The following is a 24,179-nucleotide window of genomic DNA, read 5'->3' on the forward strand; positions in this document are numbered from 1 at the left end:
TAAAGCCATTTCTAAAGCTTTGGGACTGCAGCGAACCACAGTGAGAGCCATTATCCACAAATGGCAAAAACATGGAACAGTGGTGAACCTTCCCATCAGTGGCCGGCTGACCAAAATTACCCCAAGAGCGCAGAGACGACTTATCCGAGAGGTCACAAAAGACCCCAGGACAACGTCTAAAGAACTGCAGGCCTCACTTGCCTCAATTAAGGTCAGTGTTCACGACTCCACCATAAGAAAGAGACTGTGCAAAAACGGCCTGCATGGCAGATTTCCAAGACGCAAACCACTGTTAAGCAAAAAGAACATTAGGGCTCGTCTCAGTTTGGCTAAGAAACATCTCAATGATTGCCAAGACTTTTGGGAAAATACCTTGTGGACTGATGACACAAAAGTTGAACTTTTTGGAAGGCAAATGTCCTGTTACATCTGGGGTAAAAGGAACACAGCATTTCAGAAAAAGAACATCATACCAACAGTAAAATATGGTGTTGGTAGTGTGATGGTCTGGGGTTGTTTGCTGCTTCAGGACCTGGAAGGTTTGCTGTGATAGATGGAACCATGAATTCTACTGTCTACCAAAAAATCCTGAAGGAGAATGTCCGGCCATCTGTTCGTCAACTCAAGCTGAAGCAATCTTGGGTGCTGCAACAGGACAATGACCCAAAACACACCAGCAAATCCACCTCTGAATGGCTGAAGAAAAACAAAATGAAGACTTTGGAGTGGCCTAGTCAAAGTCCTGACCTGAATCCAATTGAGATGCTATGGCATGACCTTAAAAAGGTGGTTCATGCTAGAAAACCCTCAAATAAAGCTGAATTACAACAATTCTGCAAAGATGAGTGGGCCAAAATTCCTCCAGAGTGCTGTAAAAGACTCATTGCAAGTTATCTCAAACGCTTGATTGCAGTTATTGCTGCTAAGGGTGGCCCAACCAGTTATTAGGTTCAGGGGCAATTACTTTTCACACAGTGCCATGTAGGTTTGGATTTTTTTCTCCCTAAATAATAAAACCATCATTTAAAAACTGCATTTTGTGTTTACTTGTGTTATATATGACTAATGGTTAAATGTGTTTGATGATCAGAAACATTTTGTGTGACAAACATGCAAAAGAATAAGAAATCAGAAGGGGGCAAATAGTTTTCACACCACTGTGTGTATGTGTATATATATATATATATATATATATATATATATATATATATATATATATATATATATATAAACTGCTCAAAAAATTAAAGGAACACTTTGAAAACACATCAGATCTCAATGGGAAAAAGAAATCCTCCTGGATATCTATACTGATATAGACTGGGTAATGTGTTAGGAACGAAAGGATGCCACATCGCTTGATGGAAATGAAAATGATCAACCTACAGAGCCCTGAATTCAAAGACGCCCAAAAATCAGAGTGAAAAATTTTGTGGCAGGCTAGTCCATTTTGCCAAAATTTAATTGCAGCAACTCAAAATTGTACGCAGCACTTTGTATGGCCCCTGTGTTCTTGTATACATGGCTGACAACATCGGTGCATGCTTCTAATGAGATGACAGATGGTGTTGTGGGGGATCTCCTCCCAGATCTGAACCAGGGCATCACTGAGCTCCTGGACAGTCTGAGGTGCAACCTGGTGGCATTGGATGGACCAAAACATAATGTCCCAGAGGTGTTCTATTGGATTTAGGTCAAGAAAGTGTGGTGGCCAGTCAATGGTATCAATTCCTTCATCCTCCAGGAACTGCCTGCATACTCTCACCACATGAGGCCAGGAATTGTCATGCACCAGGAGCCACTGTACCAGCATAGGGTCTGACAATGGGTCCAAGGATTTCATCCTGATACCTAATGGCAGCCAAGGTGCCTTTGTCAAGCCTGTAGCGGTCTGTGTGACCCTCCATGGATATGCCTCCCCAGACAATCATTAACCCACCACCAAACTGCTCATGCTGAATGATGTTACAGGCAGCATAATGTTCTCCATGGCTTCTCCAGACCCTTTCACTTCTGTCACGTGCTCAGGGTGAACCTGCTCTCATCTGTAAAAAGCACAGGGCACCAGTGGTGCATCTGCCAATCCTGGTATTCTATGGCGAATGCCAATCGAGCTGCATGCTGCTGGGCAGTGAGCTTAGGGCCCATTAGAGGACATGGCGCCCTTGGGTCACCCTCATGAAGTCTTTCTGGTTGTTTGGTCAGAGACATTCACACCAGTGGCCTGCTGGAGGTCATTTTGTAGGGCTCTGGCAGTGCTCATCCTGTTCCTCCTTGCCCAAAGGAGCAGATACTGGTCCTGCTGATGGGTTATGGACCTTCTATGGCCCTCTCCAGCTCTCCTAGAGTAACTGCTTGTCTCCTAGAATCTCCTCCATGCCCTTGAGACTGTGCAGGAGACACAGCAAACCTTCTGGCAATGACACGTATTGATGTGCCATCCTGGAGAAGTTGGACTACCTGTGCAACCTCTGTAGGGTCCAGGTATCACCTCGTGCTACCAGTAGTGACACTGACTGTAGCCAAATGCAAAACTAGTGAAGAAACAGTCAGAAAAGATGAGGAGGGAAAATGTCAGTGGCCTCCACCTGTTAAACCATTCCTGTTTTGGGGGTCATCTCATTGTTGCCCTCTAGTGCATCTGTTGTTAATTTCATTAACACCACAGCAGCTGAAATTGATTAACAACCCCCTCTGCTACTTAACTGACCAGATTAATATCCCATAAGTTTCACTGACTTTATGCTATACTCTGATTAAAAAGTGTTCCTTTAATTCTTTTGAACAGTATATATATATATATATATATATATATATATATATATATATATATATATATATATATATATATATATATATATATATATATATAAACTACAGATAGATAGATAATTAACAAACAACAACCCCCAAAATGCATATAAAAACTTGTGGCTTGGATAATGAGAGCAGTTGCTGCTGTCAATAACAGGCTTGTAGGTGACAGTAAGATGGTGAGACTTGTCCAGATGTATCACTGGATTACATTTAAAGGCATTAACATTTGAATTCAGCAGGTCCAGTTTTTTATATCCATTAAAGTTCCCCGGGTGAAAACACCAGCATTCAGAACGACTCATGTTTAGAATGTTCGCAACAGAGTGAGTCATTTCTGTTGCCAAGTTTAAAAGTAGGATGATGCAACCCATTCCTAGTCAGTAAGGTGGATGAATTCAGACTACATTTCAAAGTCTTATTGCACATTTAAACTGTAGTTGTAATGTGCTCGGTTTTTCTTAGCATTTCTTATTCACACAGGACTCCAGACCCCTTTCCATTCAATCTGATTGTATCAGAAGTAACCCATCCAGTGTTAAATAATATCTAACATAGGAGGTTTAAGCCGGTTTCCTGGAATACCCAAAATGCAACAATACCTCAACTTGCCATGATGATGTGATAGTTCTTTCAACTTAAAAACGATAGAGGCTGGAAGGTTTTGAATCATTTCCACGTATGATTATCCCAGTTCCGCATCTTCACCCTTGCCATCCTCAGATGAACGGTTTCTTCTATACTGTGTGAGATAGTTCCTTTGGTGGTAATGATGGCAGTGCTGCCAGCTGAGTACAGGGGTATGAAATATATCCCAATTTACGCTCATCAAAGTCTCTTATATTCACAGATGTTGTGGATGTACAATAGCCTTCAGATCCTCAAAACTCACCTTGGGGCATGTGACAACTTTGCAGCTCGTCCACAAGGCAGTAAAGACGAGTCAAAACTCAAGTTAACAATGACAGCAGAATACCCAAAATTTGAAAATTCTTTAAAAAATATCAAGTGACTTATAGTAACAAGCTAGATGCCAATTTTTGAAATAATAATTAATAATGGCAACAAATAAAGTTTATGGAAGTAAAAAAAAAAGTTAAGAAAAGAAAAAAGAGAGACCTTCATAAAAAGTGTGCCGCATGGCTTGGCACCTGGAAGAGATATGCATTGATTTGCATCCGTCATCAGTCAAACGTAAATGTTGGCTTAATTATTGTGCCTAATATGTTTGATATAACGTTTCACCATAAAATTATACAGTATTCACTGTTATGTTTTATTTGTTTGTACTAAATTTATGTTTGATGGCTGTGTTCCTTTTTGATGTATTTTAATATTATATTAGTGTCTCTCTGTAGACAATTCTAACAAACCAAATTTCCTTCTTGGGATAATAAAATTGAATAGACATAGTAGACTACATTAAATACCTGCTTTTTAACTGTACCTTGCAATGTCATGTAGTTAAAAACAGAGCACAAAAAAGGCTTAAAAAAGGATTCCAATTCAAGTGATATTAAAACAGGATTGATTGGAGTGCTGTTAACAGAAGATTTGTAAATAATCATATATATTTTTAAACAACAAAAGTGAATTCTAAAAAGATAAAAACCACCTACCAGGCATTTGGTGCAAAAAATACAATCCCCTCTTTGTGAATCTTAGTAACAACATCGCACGTACCCAGTAAATGCTAAACCATACGGTATCAACAATGAAGTGAAATTACTAAAAGAGAACTAACTATAAAAAGAAAATGAACAATCTAAGAATAAAATCTCAAATAATATTAGTCTATGAAAGAGAAAAGCCAAGCAAAATGACACCTTTAATTGGCTAACTAAAATGATTACAATATGCAAGCTTTGAGGCAACTCAGGCCCCTTCTTCAGGCAAGATGTAATCATAGTAGAAGAAAAGCAACTGAAATATATTCCCCACTTTTGGCCACATAAAACTACAGTTCCCTTTCTAACTATGTACTATCATTATATCACTTGGGGGAGCTGCACCTGAATGTGTGATTTATTTACTTCAAAAGCCTCTTAGCTGCACGTCTATTCTTTACAACAATAACATGGACATAATGCAGCTGTGAGGTAGTTTATACTGTATAAATACTGTATTTGTACTGAGGATCAGAGCAGCTGTCAGATGAGTAAAAGAAGAAAATATTAAAATACAAACTGAAGTTAATGTTCTGGAGTGAATATTCAAACAATAAACTAATACACTGTTGAAGTTGCACAGAATATTTTGCTTTGTTGAGGTAATAAGTTTACAGATTTGCCAAAGCTTGGGAGATTTTAAAATTTCAAAACTCTTTACTGTGTGATCTATTTGAGATATCTTAATGAAATCAAACTGTCCTGACAAACTTACCTGAAGAAAAAGTGCGCCAAATTTCAACAAAGTTGTTTCGTAAAGAAGAACACATGGACAGACAGACAGACATACATGGCTATCACAACAGGTAGTTCTCGCATTATTTGTGAACACACATAAAAAAAGAAATTAAACGGGGAGTTCTACATTTTTCAATTCAAACTTATTTCTTCACAAACATAGAATATATATATTTGTACATATGAAAGTATACTCTAAAGTTAAGCATTTTCTATAAATTTCAGAAAATATGTCGCTCACACTTTACAATGGAGGCTAATGGTGCATGGGGCACTACTGGAAAATAAAAGCTTTAAAACTTACTAAATACTTCTAAGACAGTTGTCAAATATTGATCCATGTTTTGCAATTAAATAGTTAAGAAAATTTCAAGTAAATAGTTGAGTAAAATAGTTTATATGTATAATTTTTATAATTTAAAAACACCAATATAATTTTAAAAGAAGAAATGTGTACACCACCTGAGTGTTTGTCCTCTTCCTCAATAACCTTTCAAAGGATATGGTTTCCTTTTGAGAGACCAAATTGCAGTTAACGTTGCATGCCATTTGGTTGGTTTAGTTTTGATCTTCTTCCATATTTATGTACAAATTCAAGCAAGTGAACAGAAAATGTATCATTAACATGAGAATAAATGTACCAGGAATCTGCAATAAAATATCCTTTTTGTTGTCACAAACATGTGGCAGAAACATGGAAGATGTTTTATCTTCATTTGTAATTTTGTTTCAGTGGTGCACATGCCAAGTTATTCTCCATTGTAAGGCAAGATATCTTTTTAAATTTATAGAAAACGTTTAACTTTAGAGGACAATTTCGTGGAGCAAATGTATATGTACCATTTCTGTGAAGAAATAACTTCAATTTGAAAAACATCTTGTAACTTATTCTATAATCAAAAAATAAAGCTGACTTATCTTAACCCCAATACTAACAGAAAGTGAAATTAATTTTAAAACACAAAAAAATCGCAGCGGCGAGTGATGTCAAGTTGATTAAATGGAGCTAAAGTAACAGAATTGTCCTTTTCCATGCCACTCTCAAGATGGCAGCCGCGGAGTGACACTTTACCACGCCCCTCCATACTTCCTGCTTCCTGTCCGGTCCGCGCCCTTCCGGAAGTAGACCTAGCCAAGCTCGTAGTTCCGTATCGTATCAGGACAGTCATTAGAGACTGACTGATCTTTGATGATGGCGGCGGTTTCTCCTGCATCGGCTGATGTACCTGGGCTGGAGACCCAGTGGAGAGAAATTGAGAGCCTACTTAAAGGCCAGGAGCTGCGAGCAGGAGACAGCTGGTAAGAAAGCACCGCTTCGCTAGTAGGGAAGCAGCGAGTAGAAGGGAGGCTTACCCTACAGGGGCCATAGGAGCAGGCGGCAAATAAATAAACGTTCCAGGCAGACGACCGCTACATTGCCTACCTTTAAACTTTCCCGTATGACACGGAATGTGGGACGGCCGGGCGGCATGAAACACGGCTCGCGAAACTTTTTCTTTTTTCTCATCGTGTCGTCTTGCTTTCGTTTCGCTTCCACCAGTGGAGACTTTGGGTTGAGTACTTTCGCGCTGTGAGCTCCTGCTGCCAGACACTTACTTTCAAAGATGTTCATGAGTATGGTGAAGCTCTCCAAGTTTCGTCCACTTTCTGCCAAGTGCGGTGGATCGTTTGAAATTATCCCAGGTTTAGGTTTATTAGATGTGACGAGCTGAGAGGGCAGCGCAGGTAAATCGGATCTAATGACACCGGGCCGTCATCACGCACACAGCCCAATGACTTGTTGGTTTCCTTCACATGTCATGCCGGGTTAGATTTTTTTCTCTGATATAGTAAATGCGTAGTTTGCTATTGATGTGACCGTCGGTGAATTTGAAAGATTCCGTTCAGTTGGTCTATGTTGATGCGTGTTATCGCTTTACCTCACTCATTGTGTGTAAGCCAGACTGTGCTGCTACATCATTCGCTAATCCTTTAAGCGCCAATTTTAAATGTTCATTAGTGTCAGTTAATATGTAGTTTGTTAATAGTCTACATTGTTTACACGGAACTGACATTTTTTATTTGTTTTGTATGTGAATGACAGTATTGAAAGTTTGTTAGAATGTATGAGGGGCACCAAGGGGTAAAAACATGGCACAGGATGTTGAAGCACTCTGACAGAACAGGTCAAAAGATGAGTGATAACTGTGTTCAGAGACAAGGATGAGGTATACTTCAGACTGGTGGGACAAGGAGAAAACGAATGACCAGGAGACTGCTGGTGCGAAGTGCAAGGACATGGGTGAGGACAATCCTGCATACTAACCTAAAGAACATTTTGCTTTAGATCTCTTCATGTTGCCAGAATTGAGATTTCCTGGAAAAATATATACCTGTATAAAATACACATATGTGAGCCTTCTCTTCAGAGAATACAAGTGTACTAATGGGGAAAATGCAATGCATTAAGGACTTCAGTGTTAACCTGTATTGCTAAAATAACAGTAAAACAGTAGAGCCAGGAAAAAATAACTGTATATTGATAAGGTTTATCTTGCAGTCCTTCAGTATCTTGTGTGAGCATCTCCTACAGCTTTCACTGCTTGATGCCACTCCTGCACACAGTCTCATTCTCCTGCATAAGGTGCTGTCCACTGGCAGACGCATCTCTGGATGTTGCAACTGGGACTAATGGCAAGCCAAAGCAACACCTGCACATCAGCATTTACTCTTCGGGATAGTTGTTGTGTGTGGTCCAACATTGTCCTGCTTTTTGGATCAGGCCATGTAGAATTTGTAGGTAGAGATATGGTTTGTTTTGGTCCAGCAACATGGAACTTGACCCTCAGTGTTCACTTACTGATGGATGCACTGGCTTTTACAGCAGTAGTGTGGATAAGTGATCTGAAATGATATCACAGAAGAATTAATCTTATGTGTTGGCCCACTTCTGATGTGGTCACCTTGAGGGAAACCGGATCTTAGACTATCATCTGTTCTGCCAGCTTGGTGAAACCTTTTTGGGACACAATTGACAGGATTAATCTATAGTGGCTGGTGATTCAGATATGTCACATTCCTACATGGAGAAAAGCAGTGGCCCTCTGTGGGCATTTGAAGCATTGCAGAAGGAAAGTAAAAATGACCAAGTGTGGCTTTCTACTTCTTGTTCTGAATTGAGACTTTTTAGGTACATTCACATATAATACTAGAAGCACTAACTTCGATTGTACTGTCTGTCTGTGTGTCTAATAAACAACCTGGCTCCCGTTGGACTGATTTTGTTGCAATTTAGCACATTTATTCTCCACAAAGAAATTTGACAGGAGAGGCCAGCTTTCATTCAAAGAATTGAATAGAAAGTGCTGTCCAGAATTTCGACATTTCAAAAGCTCTCTTTGAAAACACTTGCCTATCTTGAAGCACAGAAGCCTTCCTTCTGTGCAGCTTCAGTTATGGATTAATTTACTGTTTCAAATTTAACTTGAGGCGCGCTCACTTCATCTTATATATTTTGATGGCAAAACAGATCTTCAGTACATGTTAGTCAAACGCTGGAAGGGGTGCACCCAAACTGGTTGAACACTAGCTCAGTTCTCTTGCTGCTTGAGGTAAGCTAACTGAAAAAAATATTTATACAAAAACACAAATTTTACTTATCTAGAAATTAATGTAAGAATAGTGGAATTATTTAAGTGTTTGTAAGTACAGAGTAAACAAATACGTAGTAAATATTTACAGAATGTTACACAAAAAACAACCTCATGGCTACATTGTTCTCTTCACATTATGATGATTCAATATTTGTTTCACACTCTGTTATATTGGCAAACTTCAGACCTGCTCTCCACCATGGTCTAAAGTACGGCTCGACTGATTAGAGATATTTGCCATCTATGTTGCTACCGTTAAAAAAGGTCTGTGACTTCTGACAGCCGATATTACTGGCCTTCAGGCATATTAGTTAGCCAATAAAAGGTGTCATTTTGCTTGACTTTTCACTACATTCATAATGGCTAACACGGTACAACACCCTAGTACTATAATCTCATTCCAGTAAAGGGAGCTTTATAATGGTTTTACTCCATTGAGGAAGCTCCTCTTGTCCTCATAAGGGTTTCCAGTAACACTGAACACCTGCTTATTGGGCACTGATGATGGTGGTCAAGCTAAGTGGTGCTTAACCCGAACAGAGAGGTACATAAAGCAGCTTCAGATGAGGCTCCACCACTCAAAATGGTTTGCCTGGCTTCCTATCTTTTAGAAATTTCTATCTATTATTTATTAAATGTCTTATCTATTATCTATCTACTAATTATCTATCATTTATTTTTATTCTTCTGTAATTTAATTTGTTTTCCTTTTCATTATTTCTTCAACTTTTTGTAAAGCACTTTGATCTACAGTACAGGCCAAAAGTTCTTTATTTTCATGACCATTTACATTGGTAGATTCTCACTGAAAGCATCAAAACTATGAATGAACACATGTGGAGTTATGTACTTAACAAAAAATGGTGAAATAACTGAAAACATGTTTTATTTTCTAGTTTCTTCAAAATAGCCACCCTTTGCTCTGATTACTGCTTTGCATACTCTTGGCATTCTCTCGATGAGCTTCAACAGGTAGTCACCTGAAATGGTTTTCACTTCACAGGTGTGCCTTATCAGGGTTATTTAGTGGAATTTCTTGCTTTATCAATGGGGTTGGGACCAGCAGTTGTGTTGTGCAGAAGTCAGGTTAGTTGGACGATCATTTATTTTTCAACAGGATAATGACCCCAAACACACCTCCAGGCTGTGTAAGGGCTATTTGACCAAGAAGGAGAGTGATGGAGTGCTGTAAATGGTCATGAAAATAAAGAAAACACATTGAATGAGGAGGTGTGTCCAAACTTTTGGCCTGTACTGTACATCCTGCATATGAACATGTGCTATAGAAATAAATAGCTTTGTTGTTGTTGTTTTTGCAGGTAGTGATCTAATTCTTCCATAATGTCTCCAGACACGCTCTGCTGCGTCACTTCTCTATTGACCACGTGTTTTGCATAACACTTCCATGATCAGCATTATTAATTGTGACAGTTTTTATCGTCATTTGTGGATCCGACACCTTTTTCTACTGCACTGCCCTAATGTTTGGTTAATCAGTGTACTAAAAAGATATTTACTTTTAGGGAGATGGAGAAACGTTTTTATTTTTCACCTGTTCCATTACATTCATGTGTAGTGAAAAATAAATATTAGGGTTACATGTGTTATTTTCTGCTGAATTTATAAAGGAGAAAAGGAGTCATGTTTAGTTTAATCCTGCATGATGTTATTTGAGCACTGGACCCCTCTAGCACTTGTGAGTCAGCTGGCACTCCTCTCTGCAAACTTACAACTCGGGCTGCTCTGCTCACTTCCACCTACCTGTGCTTTTTGTGATTTGTTTTAAAAATGATGTACATTATTTTTTGCTTAGTAGTAAGATTAAGTTTCTTTTAATGTAAAGTAAAAGATCATTACAGTACAACATTTAGTACAGTATATTCAGTAACTCCATTTGTGAAACTCAAAAGGCTCACTGTGCCTTGACTTATATAAAATATAGGTGAGCCCTGACTTCATGACTTTACATTCAATGCACATAGACAATGGGGGATGGGCAGGGTGCAGGGGGGCTAAAGTAGCCAGTAGGAGTAATTTTTATGGGCTTCACATACTGTATGCATACAGTCATGGGAAGTGTCCTGGATCCACTTTTCTCTTTGGCCATGTCACTTTCCATGCACAGAAAAATACTGTTTTTATGATAAGCTGTGTTTTTCAAGTGAAGGCTGTGTAGTCATTAGCACTGCATCATTTACAGCTGCACATTGAATAGAAAAGCAAAATTATTGACAATAAAGAAGCATAGAAAGGCATGCTAAGTACATAAATACCTGGAGTAGTTTGAGTATTTCACTCCTAAATTTTTAATAATTTGGCATTTTATTAATAGTCCTTATTTGTAGTGAAGTTCTGGCCAGTGCTTTGTAGAGGCTGAATACTAAAGTAGATCCAACATTTCCTTACTCTTTGAGTGAAGCTTTTCACTGTGTGTATGGAGAATAATAGGCTATAGTCTACACAGCCACCAAGTTGTTTATATTTTGAACAATGCCTTTCAAAAGTTGTTAATGAAAATGTACATCTGCCATAACATATTGTAAAGCCGTCATGCTACGGAACAGCAGTTAAAGATAAGGTGCCATACTTGTAAAATGTTTTCAATTTTGTCAAAAACAGTGAGGGCAGATGCACATATTTAGGCAGCATATCAGTTCATTTACAAAAACAGACTGGAACCACTGAACTATGGTCAGATCAGTATTAATTTTCACAATACATTTTGATTTAGTTTTAGCCTTAGTCTTCTGACTAAATTGCATTGTAGTCACATTTTAGTAATTTAATTATTGGTAGTTTTAGTCAACAAAAAATAAATTAGTTTTAGTAGAGTAAAAGTAAATCGGTTTTAGTAAAAGTAAATTAGTCAGTCAAAATCAGATATCTTGTATCTTGTTTAACATTTGAAAATGCACAGAATATCCATCCATCCATCCATCCATTTCCTAACCCGCTGAATCCGAATACTGGGTCACGGGGGTCTGCCGGAGCCACTCCCAGCCAACACAGGGTACAAGGCAGGAACCAATCCTGGGCAGGGTGCCAACCCACCGCAGTGCACAGAATATACTGTACCTCTAAACTATTATACTAAAATGTACACTAATGAGCCAAACCGCATGTAGTGATTATTGAAAATAAAATGAAGAGTAGGTATAGAAGGGATTTACTCCAAAAGATCTTGGTAAGAAAATGGTAGTTCTGGTCTGTCATCATAGTTTTCTGGCCTTTATCATGCCTTAGTTATGCTGCTGTAAGATTTTACCAACAAAGGCTTGACCAAGCAGTATACATTTCATTTCATTTCAGCACAGGGTTTAGAAAGAATGAGAGCATCATGGTCTATCTGATTTAACTAACCATGTGCACATTTTAAATTTATTCTCTGACAGTTTTTCACCATCAACTGAAAAATACTGATTAAAATTACACTTAAAAATTCAAACATTGTTATATCTGTACTGGTGAGTTAGTGAATTCCAAAATAATGTAATTTACATTAAAAAAAACCCTTAAAAGCTGTTTTTGTAACAAAATACTTTAAAATTCTGGTTTGTCAGATAATCCCTCATGTTAGGTTTATAGCATTTGCTACTGTAAGATTTGTATTTACATCATTAGCTTGTTAAAAACTCCGTAAAGGATAACATTTAACAGATGAGTCAATTTTTGTACATTAATCCAATATTTCAGAACTCTTGTAAAAAAAGAGCCTTTGCTGTGCAGTTTCCAAAGTGTGTCATATCAGTGATCAGACTTTGTTATTGCTTAGTCTGTGTTCAAATCCACAATTACAAAAGTTACCTGTAGTGAATTAATTGCAACTGAGATACTGCATTACAATCACTAATGTACCATTCAAGTGCTTTTACTATGGTTAGGGGTTATGCTATTAAACATTAGTTTATCCTGAAAAAACTAAAGAATAGGACAAATTTAGTGTTTGCAGATTTATATTTAGCAGTGAAGCAATGCTGTTTTGCCATACTGTACATGTACATATCGCATTAATTGGGAGATGTGCTTCAAGCACTGAAATTCTAAATACATTTTATATTATGTGAAATGAATAGCCTCGACACAGACACTTGGGTGCAAAATGGCAAAGTTTTCAGTACAATAGAGTACAGAGTTGAGTCCAAAAAAAAAAACTGATCAACGGAGGGAGGAAGTCAGGTTTTATAGGGAGGTTAGAGGAAGTGATGTCGTCTGTGGCCAGGATCGGAAGTGACATCGTCCTTGGGGGCAGGGCCAGAAGTGATTCCTCAGAGCTGAGCTGGAAGTGACGCCTTGGGACTTGGGCCAGATTTCTTGTGTCAGGTCTGCAGGGATAAAATAAGAAGGTTTATTGCACCATGCCGCCCCCCTCCCCCCAGCCTGATGTGGAATTCCCTTCTTTAGATCCCTGTAGAAATTAGTATTAATAAATGGAGCAGCTCATTTCATTGATGATGTAGACAAACCAAATGGCCACTTAATTTGAAGCTTGCCTCAATTCTTAATTGCTACTACTGTTTCATCACTGTCACTGTGTCTGTACCATATATGTAAGTGGATGCTGTCACCTACAACCCTGAACTATGTCCACCTATTACAAAATGGATGGATGGATGGATGCATGGACACACATGTAGATGTGCTTATTACAATCAAAGAATCTCTGTCCATGTGACCTGGAACACTTCCGGGTCAGATAAAAATCCTTCACCCAGGAAGCACATCGTTCTTTGTCCATGTGACTATGACGTACTTCCTGGGCGTAAGGCAAATAGTCTCTGGGCCTCCCTGCAGCGACTCCTGCCGGCCCTCATGGTATCCAGCATTTGTTCCTTTATTGGGATTGTGTAGTACATTGTATTAAGTGATTAATTCCTCTTTCCTCTACTGAAACAAATGCATGACACTACAAGCTAAACAGTTACAACTTACATCTGAGGCTGAATGCATCTGATTGTCCTATTAAAGTAGCACAGATCTGTTTTTTAAGCAACTCATAAAGGGATAAAACTGGAAATAACAAAATCCTGTGTGTGCCTGTATTTTGGCTTTTTTCCCCATTAATAAGCATGTTTTCCTCAATTGTACTTGATGTATTTGTATTAGCAGGGTGAACAAAAACTGGAGGTAACAGTTTTGGCGTTGGGCAAGTTGTCACCTAGACAATGCTATACCTTTGCATGAACCTCTAGAAGTCTCTTCAGGTTTGTGGTATTCTTTCCTGTGAGCTTAATTCCACATGGTTTATACTGGGTTTTATTTTCATCAACATTAGGGCTGAAGTTGGTCCATGTGTCTGACTAATTTTTTCGCCTGAGAATCATGTTGGCTTACTTAACAGTGCAGAGTTGAGCAGGATTCTGGTTGACGTAATGATTTCCTGATGGCACCCTAGTGTTGTCCAATTACCAGCATGCCTACATGCTGGTAATTAATCATTTTTTTCTAAATAGCACCACTGCCTTCATGCTCATCATTTGTTGGTGGACTGTGTCATGTTTAACAGAGATGCGCAAAAAGCTCTGCATTGTTTATTGTCCAGTTGTCTGTCTGTAACATTTTCATTTTATCTTTCATCATCTATGATTTTTAAAAACATTCATCTTAGTTTTTGTCATTAAAGGTGCACTTGTTTTTGTTACATTTTTGTCACAGAAAAAATGTCATTAAGGAGTCTTTTGTTTTAGTGTTTATCAACAAAATTAACACTGGCTGAGATGCAATATTTTTTAATGTGAAGAACACATACAAAGTCGCATATAGTCTGAGCATTTATATTCATTATCTGTAGTGTAACTCCTGTAAGCTCTGAGCATTTGCTGGATTTGTTATAGTTAAGCTTAGAAGACACTATGGTACACTGGCATTGTGTACAATGTGCACAGGTTGTTTTTAAGTATTTCCTAAGATCATACAAGGCATGCGTACTGTATGAAACGAGGAGTTTTCTCACCTCCATTTTGGGGAACAGGCCGGTTGTGTGTGCAACATATCTTGTGTGTTTTAACAAACTCGGTCACTCCGCTTCTGTCGATACTGATTATTGGATGATCAGATCTGCCACATGATTAATAGGTCAAATTCACAGCCAGCAATTTTACCTTAAACAGATTTTAACTCTAATTGAATCATGTCTTTCAAAAATATTCACGTTTAAGAAATTTGAAGTAAAATTGGTTAGTGACCCTCCACAACCAACATCTAACAGGATATCAAAAGATGCTATTTTGACATCACTTGAGTTGGGCTACAATTGAAATGCAAGAAACTGTAATGTGCTGTTAAAAACACATATTTAATCTAGTCTAATAATGCTTGTAACTGCATTCTATTCACACTGTTATTTTTGAATACAACTAATGGTCAAAAGTGTATTTAATTAACAAAAAACATTAAAACTGACTCTTTGAAGTAACTAAAAATGTGAATTGCTCCATCTTTCAAGTCATTTACCAAAGTCTTTAAACATACCTAATGTTATGCTCTCTGTCCTTTTCCCAACTTTTTTAAAACTGACCTGATTAGGAAGTTGGTCCATCTCGACCTCCTTGAGTAAATGTGCATCTAACAAGCTTTAATGTATCCAACAAATTGCAAAGCCTCCCTGCTCAAATTGAATTGCTTCTTTGAAGAGCTAAACACAAATTGAAAGTTTTTTGTAAAAGTTCAGAGGCTGTAGATACAGTTTTCTCATTCCGGACAGAGTTGCAATTGTGTTTCTTTTTCTTTTCCATCAGTTTATATTTAAAGGCCACTAAGGGGCTATGCCCCCTGCTTGCTTCGCTCACCCACCCCTGGTTTTGGTCAACCGGATATACAATTTAAAGAGATTATTTTCATTTCATTCATTTTTTTATTTCACGTTAAAGTGTCTCAGAGAAAATCATGTCTCGACCCAAGATTTTTTTAATTATAATAATAGAGAAAAGTCAAGCAAAATTACACCTTTTATTGGCTAACTAAAAAAGTTACAACATACAAGCTTTTGAGGCAACTTGGGCCCCTTCTTCAGGCAAGAAATATATTGTTTTGCTTACTCGGGGATATATGTCCACCTACTTTGTCTCTGTCCCTTAACTGTTCTGGGTTACTGCTATACATTTCTCAATGTTGTGCACTGCATTGATATTACTGCTTGCTCATAAGATGTTCAGCTGCATGTGTACTATTTCACCTGCAAGCTGTATTGCATTCAAGTTAAATTAGCAGACCTGTTGGATTATTGTTACTGAGTCCCATACTTGGATGTATTGTAACTGTTTATTTGCAGCCTTCAGTGCTTTTGTTTTTTAATATTTTCATTCAATTGTAACCATTCATTGCTCAATCTTGTGGTTTAATGTTGAAATGGAGGGCATCATGTCAGAGGAAGAAACTGCTGATCAGCTTATTTCTGGTGTCGCCTGTTTGTGTGGGGATAGGATTGATGTATCCAAAACAATCTGCCATTGATTTACATTTAAAGGTATCTCAAAATCTTTACCAAGTGCCTGCTTCTTTTCTTTATATTCATTAATTCATTTTGAAATGTGTTAAAGGTGCTGTTCTGCTTTATCTTTTCAGAGTGCCTTGTGCACAGTTACTACCTGAGTTGGTGCAGTCCATAAACAGGGTACTGAAAGCTGAGAATACTTAAAATATCTACATATTTTCATTACTTTGTTTTTTTAATCCTTATAGAATTATATAGGCCAAATTAAATTGTATACTTGTACTCTCAAGTCTCGATCCATCTTTTCCAAGTCACTTCCTCTATTCTCCTTTTTAATTTAATTTTTTAGTTTGGCTAGACACCACAGACGATTTTGATCTTTATCTGCTGTGCTTTCCTTGTGAATGTCATGGAGATCTGCTTTTAGTTGGCACTGAATGTTTAGGTGTACTTTTGTATTTTTTAAATTCTTCCACTTAAAAAAAAAAAAAAAAAAGGCTTTCTTTCTTTGTGAATCACTAAGCTTTTTGATTTCTAGCAAAATTTATTTGCCACTTCAGTAGTGGCAGTGACAGTAATAAACTGTCGCTCAGTGCTCCACAGAGTAGCAGGTATGTGCACAAATGTTGCATGGGATGACGTTGTATTTACATTACTGTGATTTTAGTAAACTGTTATCATTTTTTTTTTTTTAGTCATTACTATTGCTGAGCATGACTACATTTAAAATATTAAAAAGCCAGCTATGTTCTTGAAGAACGTGGACATGGTATCATTTTTTACTTTGTTTAGAGATAAATGTGCATGCTTCGTATGCCGTGCTAGTGTTTTTTTGGTGAAGCAAGGGAATTAAGAGACGTTTGCATGCCTACGTAAGAAATAAAATCTTGTCTTTCCAACTTAAATTAAAATAAGGAAGATTAAAGTGAAAATCCTGAAAGCTCAGTTAGGGGCACAGTAGCTTATGGTTGCTAAACCTATTTTGCAGTCTTAAGCATGAACTGATAAAGATAACTGATTCAAGATAGTGAAGCCATCGAAGATATGCAGTCAACTTTACAACAGAAAATTAAAGGAAAAACACCCTTTAATTATGATAAATTATTTTAGTTTTGAAATTTCAATTTTTTTTTAAATAACTTGATATAATTTTTCTTTTATACCTTGTAATTCATTTTATGCTATTTTACATTTCTTTGCTGAGTTAATCTATTGAGAATACTGTAACAATCTTACATTATGTACAATGGTAGGTTGTAAAAGATTGTCTCTCTTTAGAGTAGATCACTCCATCTCATTCTTATTCAGTGCTACCATCACAACGCCACAGTAAGTACTCACACCAATGCTGGTGCCTTCTCCTCTCTTCACTTTTACATACAGTATGATGTCAACACACTCAGTAAGTGTGATGTTAATGACACTTACTAGTTAAAAAAGCAAGACATTAATGAAGGAAAAATGCTTAGCTCGGGAGTGTTTTTATAGAAACTATTGAAATAAAAAAGTTCATTTTTTGAGTATTTGTTTTAGAAAAATATGTGACGTCAAATATGGGCTGAGAAATGCGTAAATCATTTACTAATGAAATGTGTTGTACTTAAGATTTCAAGTTAAGAGAAGTCATCTTACAAGAATTTTTTTTCAATAAAGCATCATACTTGTAAGGAGCAGGTATTTGCTGGCTGAAAGATTTGAAGATCTTGTTATTAATGAATAGTTGTGTTTTCAATGATTTGTAAACTTGCACATAATATGTGCACGGCATCCAAAAATGAGGTAGTTTACGACGTCGGTGTATGTGAGTGGAGGAAGCTTGTTGTTTTCCTTTGCCCATTACTTGGCTGGTAAGTCATCAAATTCTTTATTACAGTAATCCCTCGCTATATCGCGCTTCGACTTTCGTGGCTTCACTCTATCGGGAATTTTATATGTAAGCATATCTAAATATATAACGCGGATTTTTCGCTGCTTCGTGGGTTTCTGCGGACAATGGGTCTTTTTACTTCTGGTACAGGCTTCCTCAGTTCGTTTGCCCAGTTGACTTGATTGAAGCTACCCAATCAGAGCATGCAGTTAACTTCATGTGTGCTGATTGACTTAGTGACGGAGCACTGAATTTGATTCCACTGTGTTAACCAGGAAGTCTTGTCTCACTCATTCAGCATCATCGTGTTTCGCTGTGTAAAGAGCTAACTTTTGTGCTCTTTTGTGTTTATCTTTGTGTGTAGTCAAGCCATTCCTTATTGCTCCAAAACGATCTGCTACTGCTTCAGGGGCCGTGCCCAAGTGCCAACGGAAGTTGCTAATGATTGCCGAAAAGGTAAAAGTTTTAGATATGTTGAAGGAAAGGAACCGCTGCACCGCTGCAGGACGCCATTACGGCATCAATGAGTCCACGATTCTTTTTATTTAAAAACGAGAAAAAGAATATAAGATCTACGGCCGTAGTGTCCTTTAACCAGGACGCAAAACGAGTTGTAAGTGAACTTAAGGTGGTAGTCCAGATGGAATCTGCTTTAGGGATTTGGATTGAAGACTGCCGGAAGAAGAACAACGGTGGTGCTACACAGTCACCCGAAGAGGCTCCTTAGAAGAGCTGTAACGCTCTCCTTTGTTGTGCAGTAAAATTAAACTCGTTATCGAACAAGTCGTCGTGTCATTGTTGGTGAGTAACCATAATTGATTTTCTACGTACAGTACGTAGTACATATACGTACGTTTAGTGTCACTGTACACACATTTTACTGTATCCAATTTTTCTTGCATTGTGTGTATTTGTTGCTGGTGGCCTGTCTGTCGTAATGGCTGTAACATATGTGATATCGGAGATGCTCGATATCTTTAAAATAATATTTAGGTTTTACTGTACAAAAACATTATGTTTACATTCATAATTTCAACGAATCTTACCTAATATCTAAGAGAATACAATGGGTTTATGCTGTATAACTGTGTGGGAAATGTTAGAGTGTGGGAGAGTTTTTGTGTTGTTCCAATGCATATAAAGGAAATAAATGTGTATACCAAAACATTTGTAATTACAACAATTTTCTGGAAGATGGTGCATTTTCTGGGAAAATTCCAGGGGTGTCGATAATTTTTGGCCACGACTGTATGTAAGTCCCAATAGCACCAACCTCAGAAGTTTCGGAACCAAAACTGTACACCATAGTATAGCAGTATTTTACAGTGTTAACTGAAAACATACTGTTACTTGAAGCTGTGACTGAAGTGCTTTATAGTCTGCCCCTTCTTGTTGTGTATGCATTGATTAGGTCGGTATAGTATGCCTGGTATAAACTAAGCTTAAAAGACTGAGTAACTGCATGGAACCTATCGTACAAAGCTTTTGAATAGTTTAAATATTGCCTGAATAAGGATTTGATTACAAAATTATGGTGGTATTTCTTTAATGTAGTGAGTATTAAGAATATCTAGATTGGGGAGGCTGATTTATGATGCTTTTAATAATTATTAATGAATAACCAATAATATTATTTTGATTTGAGTTGATTAATCATTACAAAGACTATATGCTATAAGTTAAATATGTACACAGAGTAAGTATATAAGTATAAAAAAGCAACTTTTTGATCAAAACTCTGCTTAATTTTCTCAGGGTCACAAAGTGTTTCAGAAGAAGGTATTGAACCAACAAGCATGTGGTTTAGAGGCCACTTCCTTTGCTGCTGCACTACACTGACAAGACAATGTGCAAGCAATATGCCATTCTATGCAAACACATTTTGAAAATATTGTGAATTATTGAATGATATCTGCAAAGGTGATCTTGAAGTAAGAGGGACATAGTGGTGCTGTGGGTAGCTGTGCTGCCTCATTGCTCCACAAGACTTGATACAAATAATGTTAGTTGGTGTCTGAGTGGAGTTTTGACATTTTGTTTCTGTTGCTTTATTTCGTTCTTGGGATAGTCCAGCTTTTCTCCCATGTGCCCTAGATATACATGTTGCTTAGCTGGTGATCTTAAATTAGCATGAGTGACTGTGTCCTGTGATGGACTGAAATTCTGCTTTACCAGCTCTGGATGAGATGTAGGCTTATTGAAGGTCCCAATCACACTCTTAGTTTGCAAATTTAATATTACCAGACTGTTTGAACCCAATTTTTAAAGTTTCAGCTACTCTCACTGCAGTTTACAACAGGCCTTAAACCTGCTAGTTAGTGTTGATAATATTTTCTTTGCATTGAGAATATGTTAGCTTTATAAGAGGTTTCACCATGCTTCTGTGATTGAAACATTTGCAATGATGTGAAAAAGTATATGCCACTTCCTGATATTCTCTATTTGTGTATATTTGTCATAATTAAGTAATTCATATCTTTAGATAAAATGTAATATTACATAAAGAGAAACACAGTAATCATGTAACACTATTTCCAAATTGCTTCTTAAAAAGAATTTAAGTAATAAAGATATCCAACATTTGTATTGACCGTGTGGAAAGATAAATACCCCCTTACATACTCACTCAAACAGCTGACCAAAGTTAAATGAGTAGAGTCAGGTGATTGAACACTGCCAAACCTGATTGGGCCTTCTCTGTTGAATCTAAACATGCCATATATTGAGTCTTGTAGTTCCTACAGGGTTTCTTTAAAAACCCTTTGCCTTGATCAAAGGAAGTTAAAGAAGAGATGAGGATAACGGTTTTGAAATGTATCAGTCTGGAAAGGATGACAAAGCCATTTGTAAGATTCTGGACTCCATTGAACTACACTGAGGGCCATTCTCTCCAAATAGTGAATCTTCTCAGGAGAAGCAGACCTGTCAGAATCATCCCAAGGGCACAGTGTGGACTTATTTAAGAAGTCACAGAGGATCCCAGAAGAACTTCCAGAGAACTGCAGGCGTCGGCTAAAGTCTGTGTTTGTGACTCCATGATATGAAAGAGAGTGAGTAAAAATTTGATTCATGGGAGAGTAGCAAAGCAGAAGTCTGCGATATCCAAGAGTAACATCAGTACTCGCCTCGCATTTAGGGAATAATATTCTATGGACAAATGAGTCAAAAGTGTGACCATTTGGACAATAAAGGTCCTACTATGTGTGGTGTAAGGATAATCTAGCATTTAATAATAAGAACATATGTACAATAAAACATTGGGAGTGGTAACATGATGATGAGGAGATGCTTTGCTACCCGATGACCTGGAAAATTTGTCATTATTGAAGTAACAATGAATTCTGCCTTTTGCCTGAAAATTCTTAGGTAGAATTCCAAATCATCTATTTGTAACCCGAAGTTGAAGCGTAATTGAGAAATGCAGCAGGACAACCCCCCAAAAACACAAAAGGAACTCTTTAACTTTGATTCTTCTAAACTTTTCATTTTAAGTTTTGGAGTGGCCTAGTCAAAGTGCTGACCTGAGTGCAATAGACAGGCTGTGACAGGGCCTGGAATAAATAGTTTACGCTCTCAAACCTACCAGTGTCTGAATTAAAGCAGTTGTGCCAAGAAGAGCAGGCTAAAATTACTCAACAACAATATGAAATATGAAATACTGATATCCAATTATAGGAACTGTTTAGCAGTAATAATTACAACTAAAGGTGTTATAACCAAGAGTTGAAGTTATGGGGAAAATTACTTTTTCTCATGGGTGATAATGGTGTTAGATAACTTTTATTCCTTCAATAAAGAAATAGATTATTTCAATACTATATTATGTTTGGATACAATGTTGAATTTTGTGTCAAGATCTGGGGCTATTCATTGTCAGCGTAACAAACAAAAAATTAAACACCCCTGGATAAATCTTACAGAATCTAATGGTGCATAAGTCCTCTGTGAGACTGAAAAACAGCTGCAATTCTGTCTGGCATTTACTCCACCAGTTTGCAGATGTAGGTAACAACAAGTTTTATCTACTCTTCCAGTACTAAATCTTGCTGTTCAGCTAGATTGGTTGGATGGCTCTGCTGGTGTTTTTTATTTGTTGCTTTAAATAGTCCCTAAGGTTTTCTATGGGATTTAAATCTTGGAATTTTGGGGGCCAGTTGAAATGCAAGAATGCTTTAAAATATTTTTCTTAGACATTTATTAGCTTGGAAGACTGGGGTCGCCATTTTGTATACACTGCACAGTCACTGTATTCACAAGCTCAACATAGCCCTTTTGGTTGAAGTGCATAGACGCCTCAATCAAAGGACCTATTTTCATATAATTGAAATACCCCCAGAGCATTGCAGAACTGCTTCTTGCTTGATAAGCACCATGCAACAGTCCTCATGAAAGGAGTCTTACAGTTTATGATGTACCTGTTGCCTTGTGTGACTCAACTACCAGCAGAAACACGACTCATCAGACCACATAACATGGTTTCAGCACTAGAAGTCCAGTGTTTTTAGCTCTGTGCCCACTGTAACTCTGAAGCTTTTTGAGTAGCTCTTAACAAGGGCTTCTTCTGTGGTACTCTGCTCCAGATATCCATGGTCTGAAGTTCCCTTCTGATTGTTTGTTCAAAAATCTTATATTGTGGGCCTACATTGTCTGTCTAGGCTTGCTATTGCAATGCATGACACACAGTGATGGTCATTATCTGCGATTACTGTCTTTCAACCGTGGTTATGCCGGCAATTAGTGTTTGACTGCGATGAATGCCACTACTGGAAGACCTATTGGACAGTATGTTTAGCACACCCGCAAAGTTAACAACTTCCTATACAGTATGCTCTTTGGCACGGCCAAATGCAGTAATTATTTTGTGCCAATCATTTATGTCTGTTGTGCAACCCACAGAGAAAACCAAACACACATGGAACATTGCTACTCCTTGTTACTCTGTGATCCCCATAGCACACAGCCCAGTTGTTTCTAGGACGGTATTCCTATTGGAGTGCCCTGTGTTGGTGTCTAAAGTATGTATCACATTTCAAGGCTGGTTTATACCTGATGTGTCTGTGTGGAGTGTAAGGGCTCATCTCGTGTTTGGGGAAAAATATTTTATAGGCAAATCAGGGCAATGTGGCGAAAATGGCATTGGACACTGAGGCATGCCCATGTGCCTGCAGGATTTAGGCCATGCTGCACACTAAATTTTTTGTTAGTACACAGTGATGTGGACGTGGCACCATTTATCCACAGTGATGACTTTTGAGGAGAGGCTGGTTACATGGATGCCATAATGATGAATGAAGGGCTGAAATATTACGTAACGGGTAATTGAAATAGAAAAGATAGACATGAAGAAGTGCATCTTTTTATCATATACAGTACAGTACATCACCCACTCACAGGAATGTTATATTTTTGCTCAGTAGGTTTGACATTCCAGCTTCACAACATCCCCATGCCTAAAAAAAAAAGTCACCAATAGCAGACACAACTGGTATTTTTTTTTTTTAAATTGGCAGAGATTCATTTTCACAGTTGTGACATTGACCAACACTGTCATCTACTGCGTAGCAACACACTGATTTAACAGAACTCAACAAGTATGAATGTGTGTTGGCTGTTAAACGCTTTGCATTGTGGTCTGCACACTGGCTTAATGCAGCAAGTAAAAACAAACCCAGACATGGGTGACTAATTTTTTGTCCGGTAAGCTTATAAAATACTGTTTGCGAAGGATATTAGGAAGGGGTAAGTACTTTTTCTACCACTGTAAAATGTTTAGTCCACCCAAATATCCCCAACTGCACACACGCCAAAAAATAATAAATCAACTTTGCAAGTGGCCACTGAAAGTTCATGCAGTTACCTGTGCACATTGCTTTTTTTAAATGCAGGAGTCAGATGAGCGCACGCTTATGCACACACATGGACACACACCCAAAAGCATGAATTTGTAAAGAATGGGGTGTGTGTGTGTTAACAGGCAGAGAGAAAACATTATTCTCATGTTTGCAAAGCAATTCACCTACACATAAAAATGA

At 37.7% G+C, this 24,179-nt stretch overlaps 1 protein-coding gene across 1 annotated transcript in view; it reads left to right on the forward strand.

The window, feature by feature from the left end:
* The first annotated feature begins 6,362 nt into the window (after positions 1–6,362).
* Positions 6,363–24,179, forward strand: part of usp11 (ubiquitin specific peptidase 11) — a 127,010-nt gene continuing 109,193 nt past the window's right edge. The window contains exon 1 of the mRNA XM_039773957.1: positions 6,363–6,518. Within this exon, the coding sequence (XP_039629891.1) occupies positions 6,409–6,518 (110 nt within the window). The 5' untranslated portion in view covers positions 6,363–6,408. The remainder of the gene's footprint in view (positions 6,519–24,179) is intronic.

The sequence above is a fragment of the Polypterus senegalus genome, chromosome 13 (assembly GCF_016835505.1).
Source record: "Polypterus senegalus isolate Bchr_013 chromosome 13, ASM1683550v1, whole genome shotgun sequence".
Classification (NCBI taxonomy): domain Eukaryota; kingdom Metazoa; phylum Chordata; class Cladistia; order Polypteriformes; family Polypteridae; genus Polypterus; species Polypterus senegalus.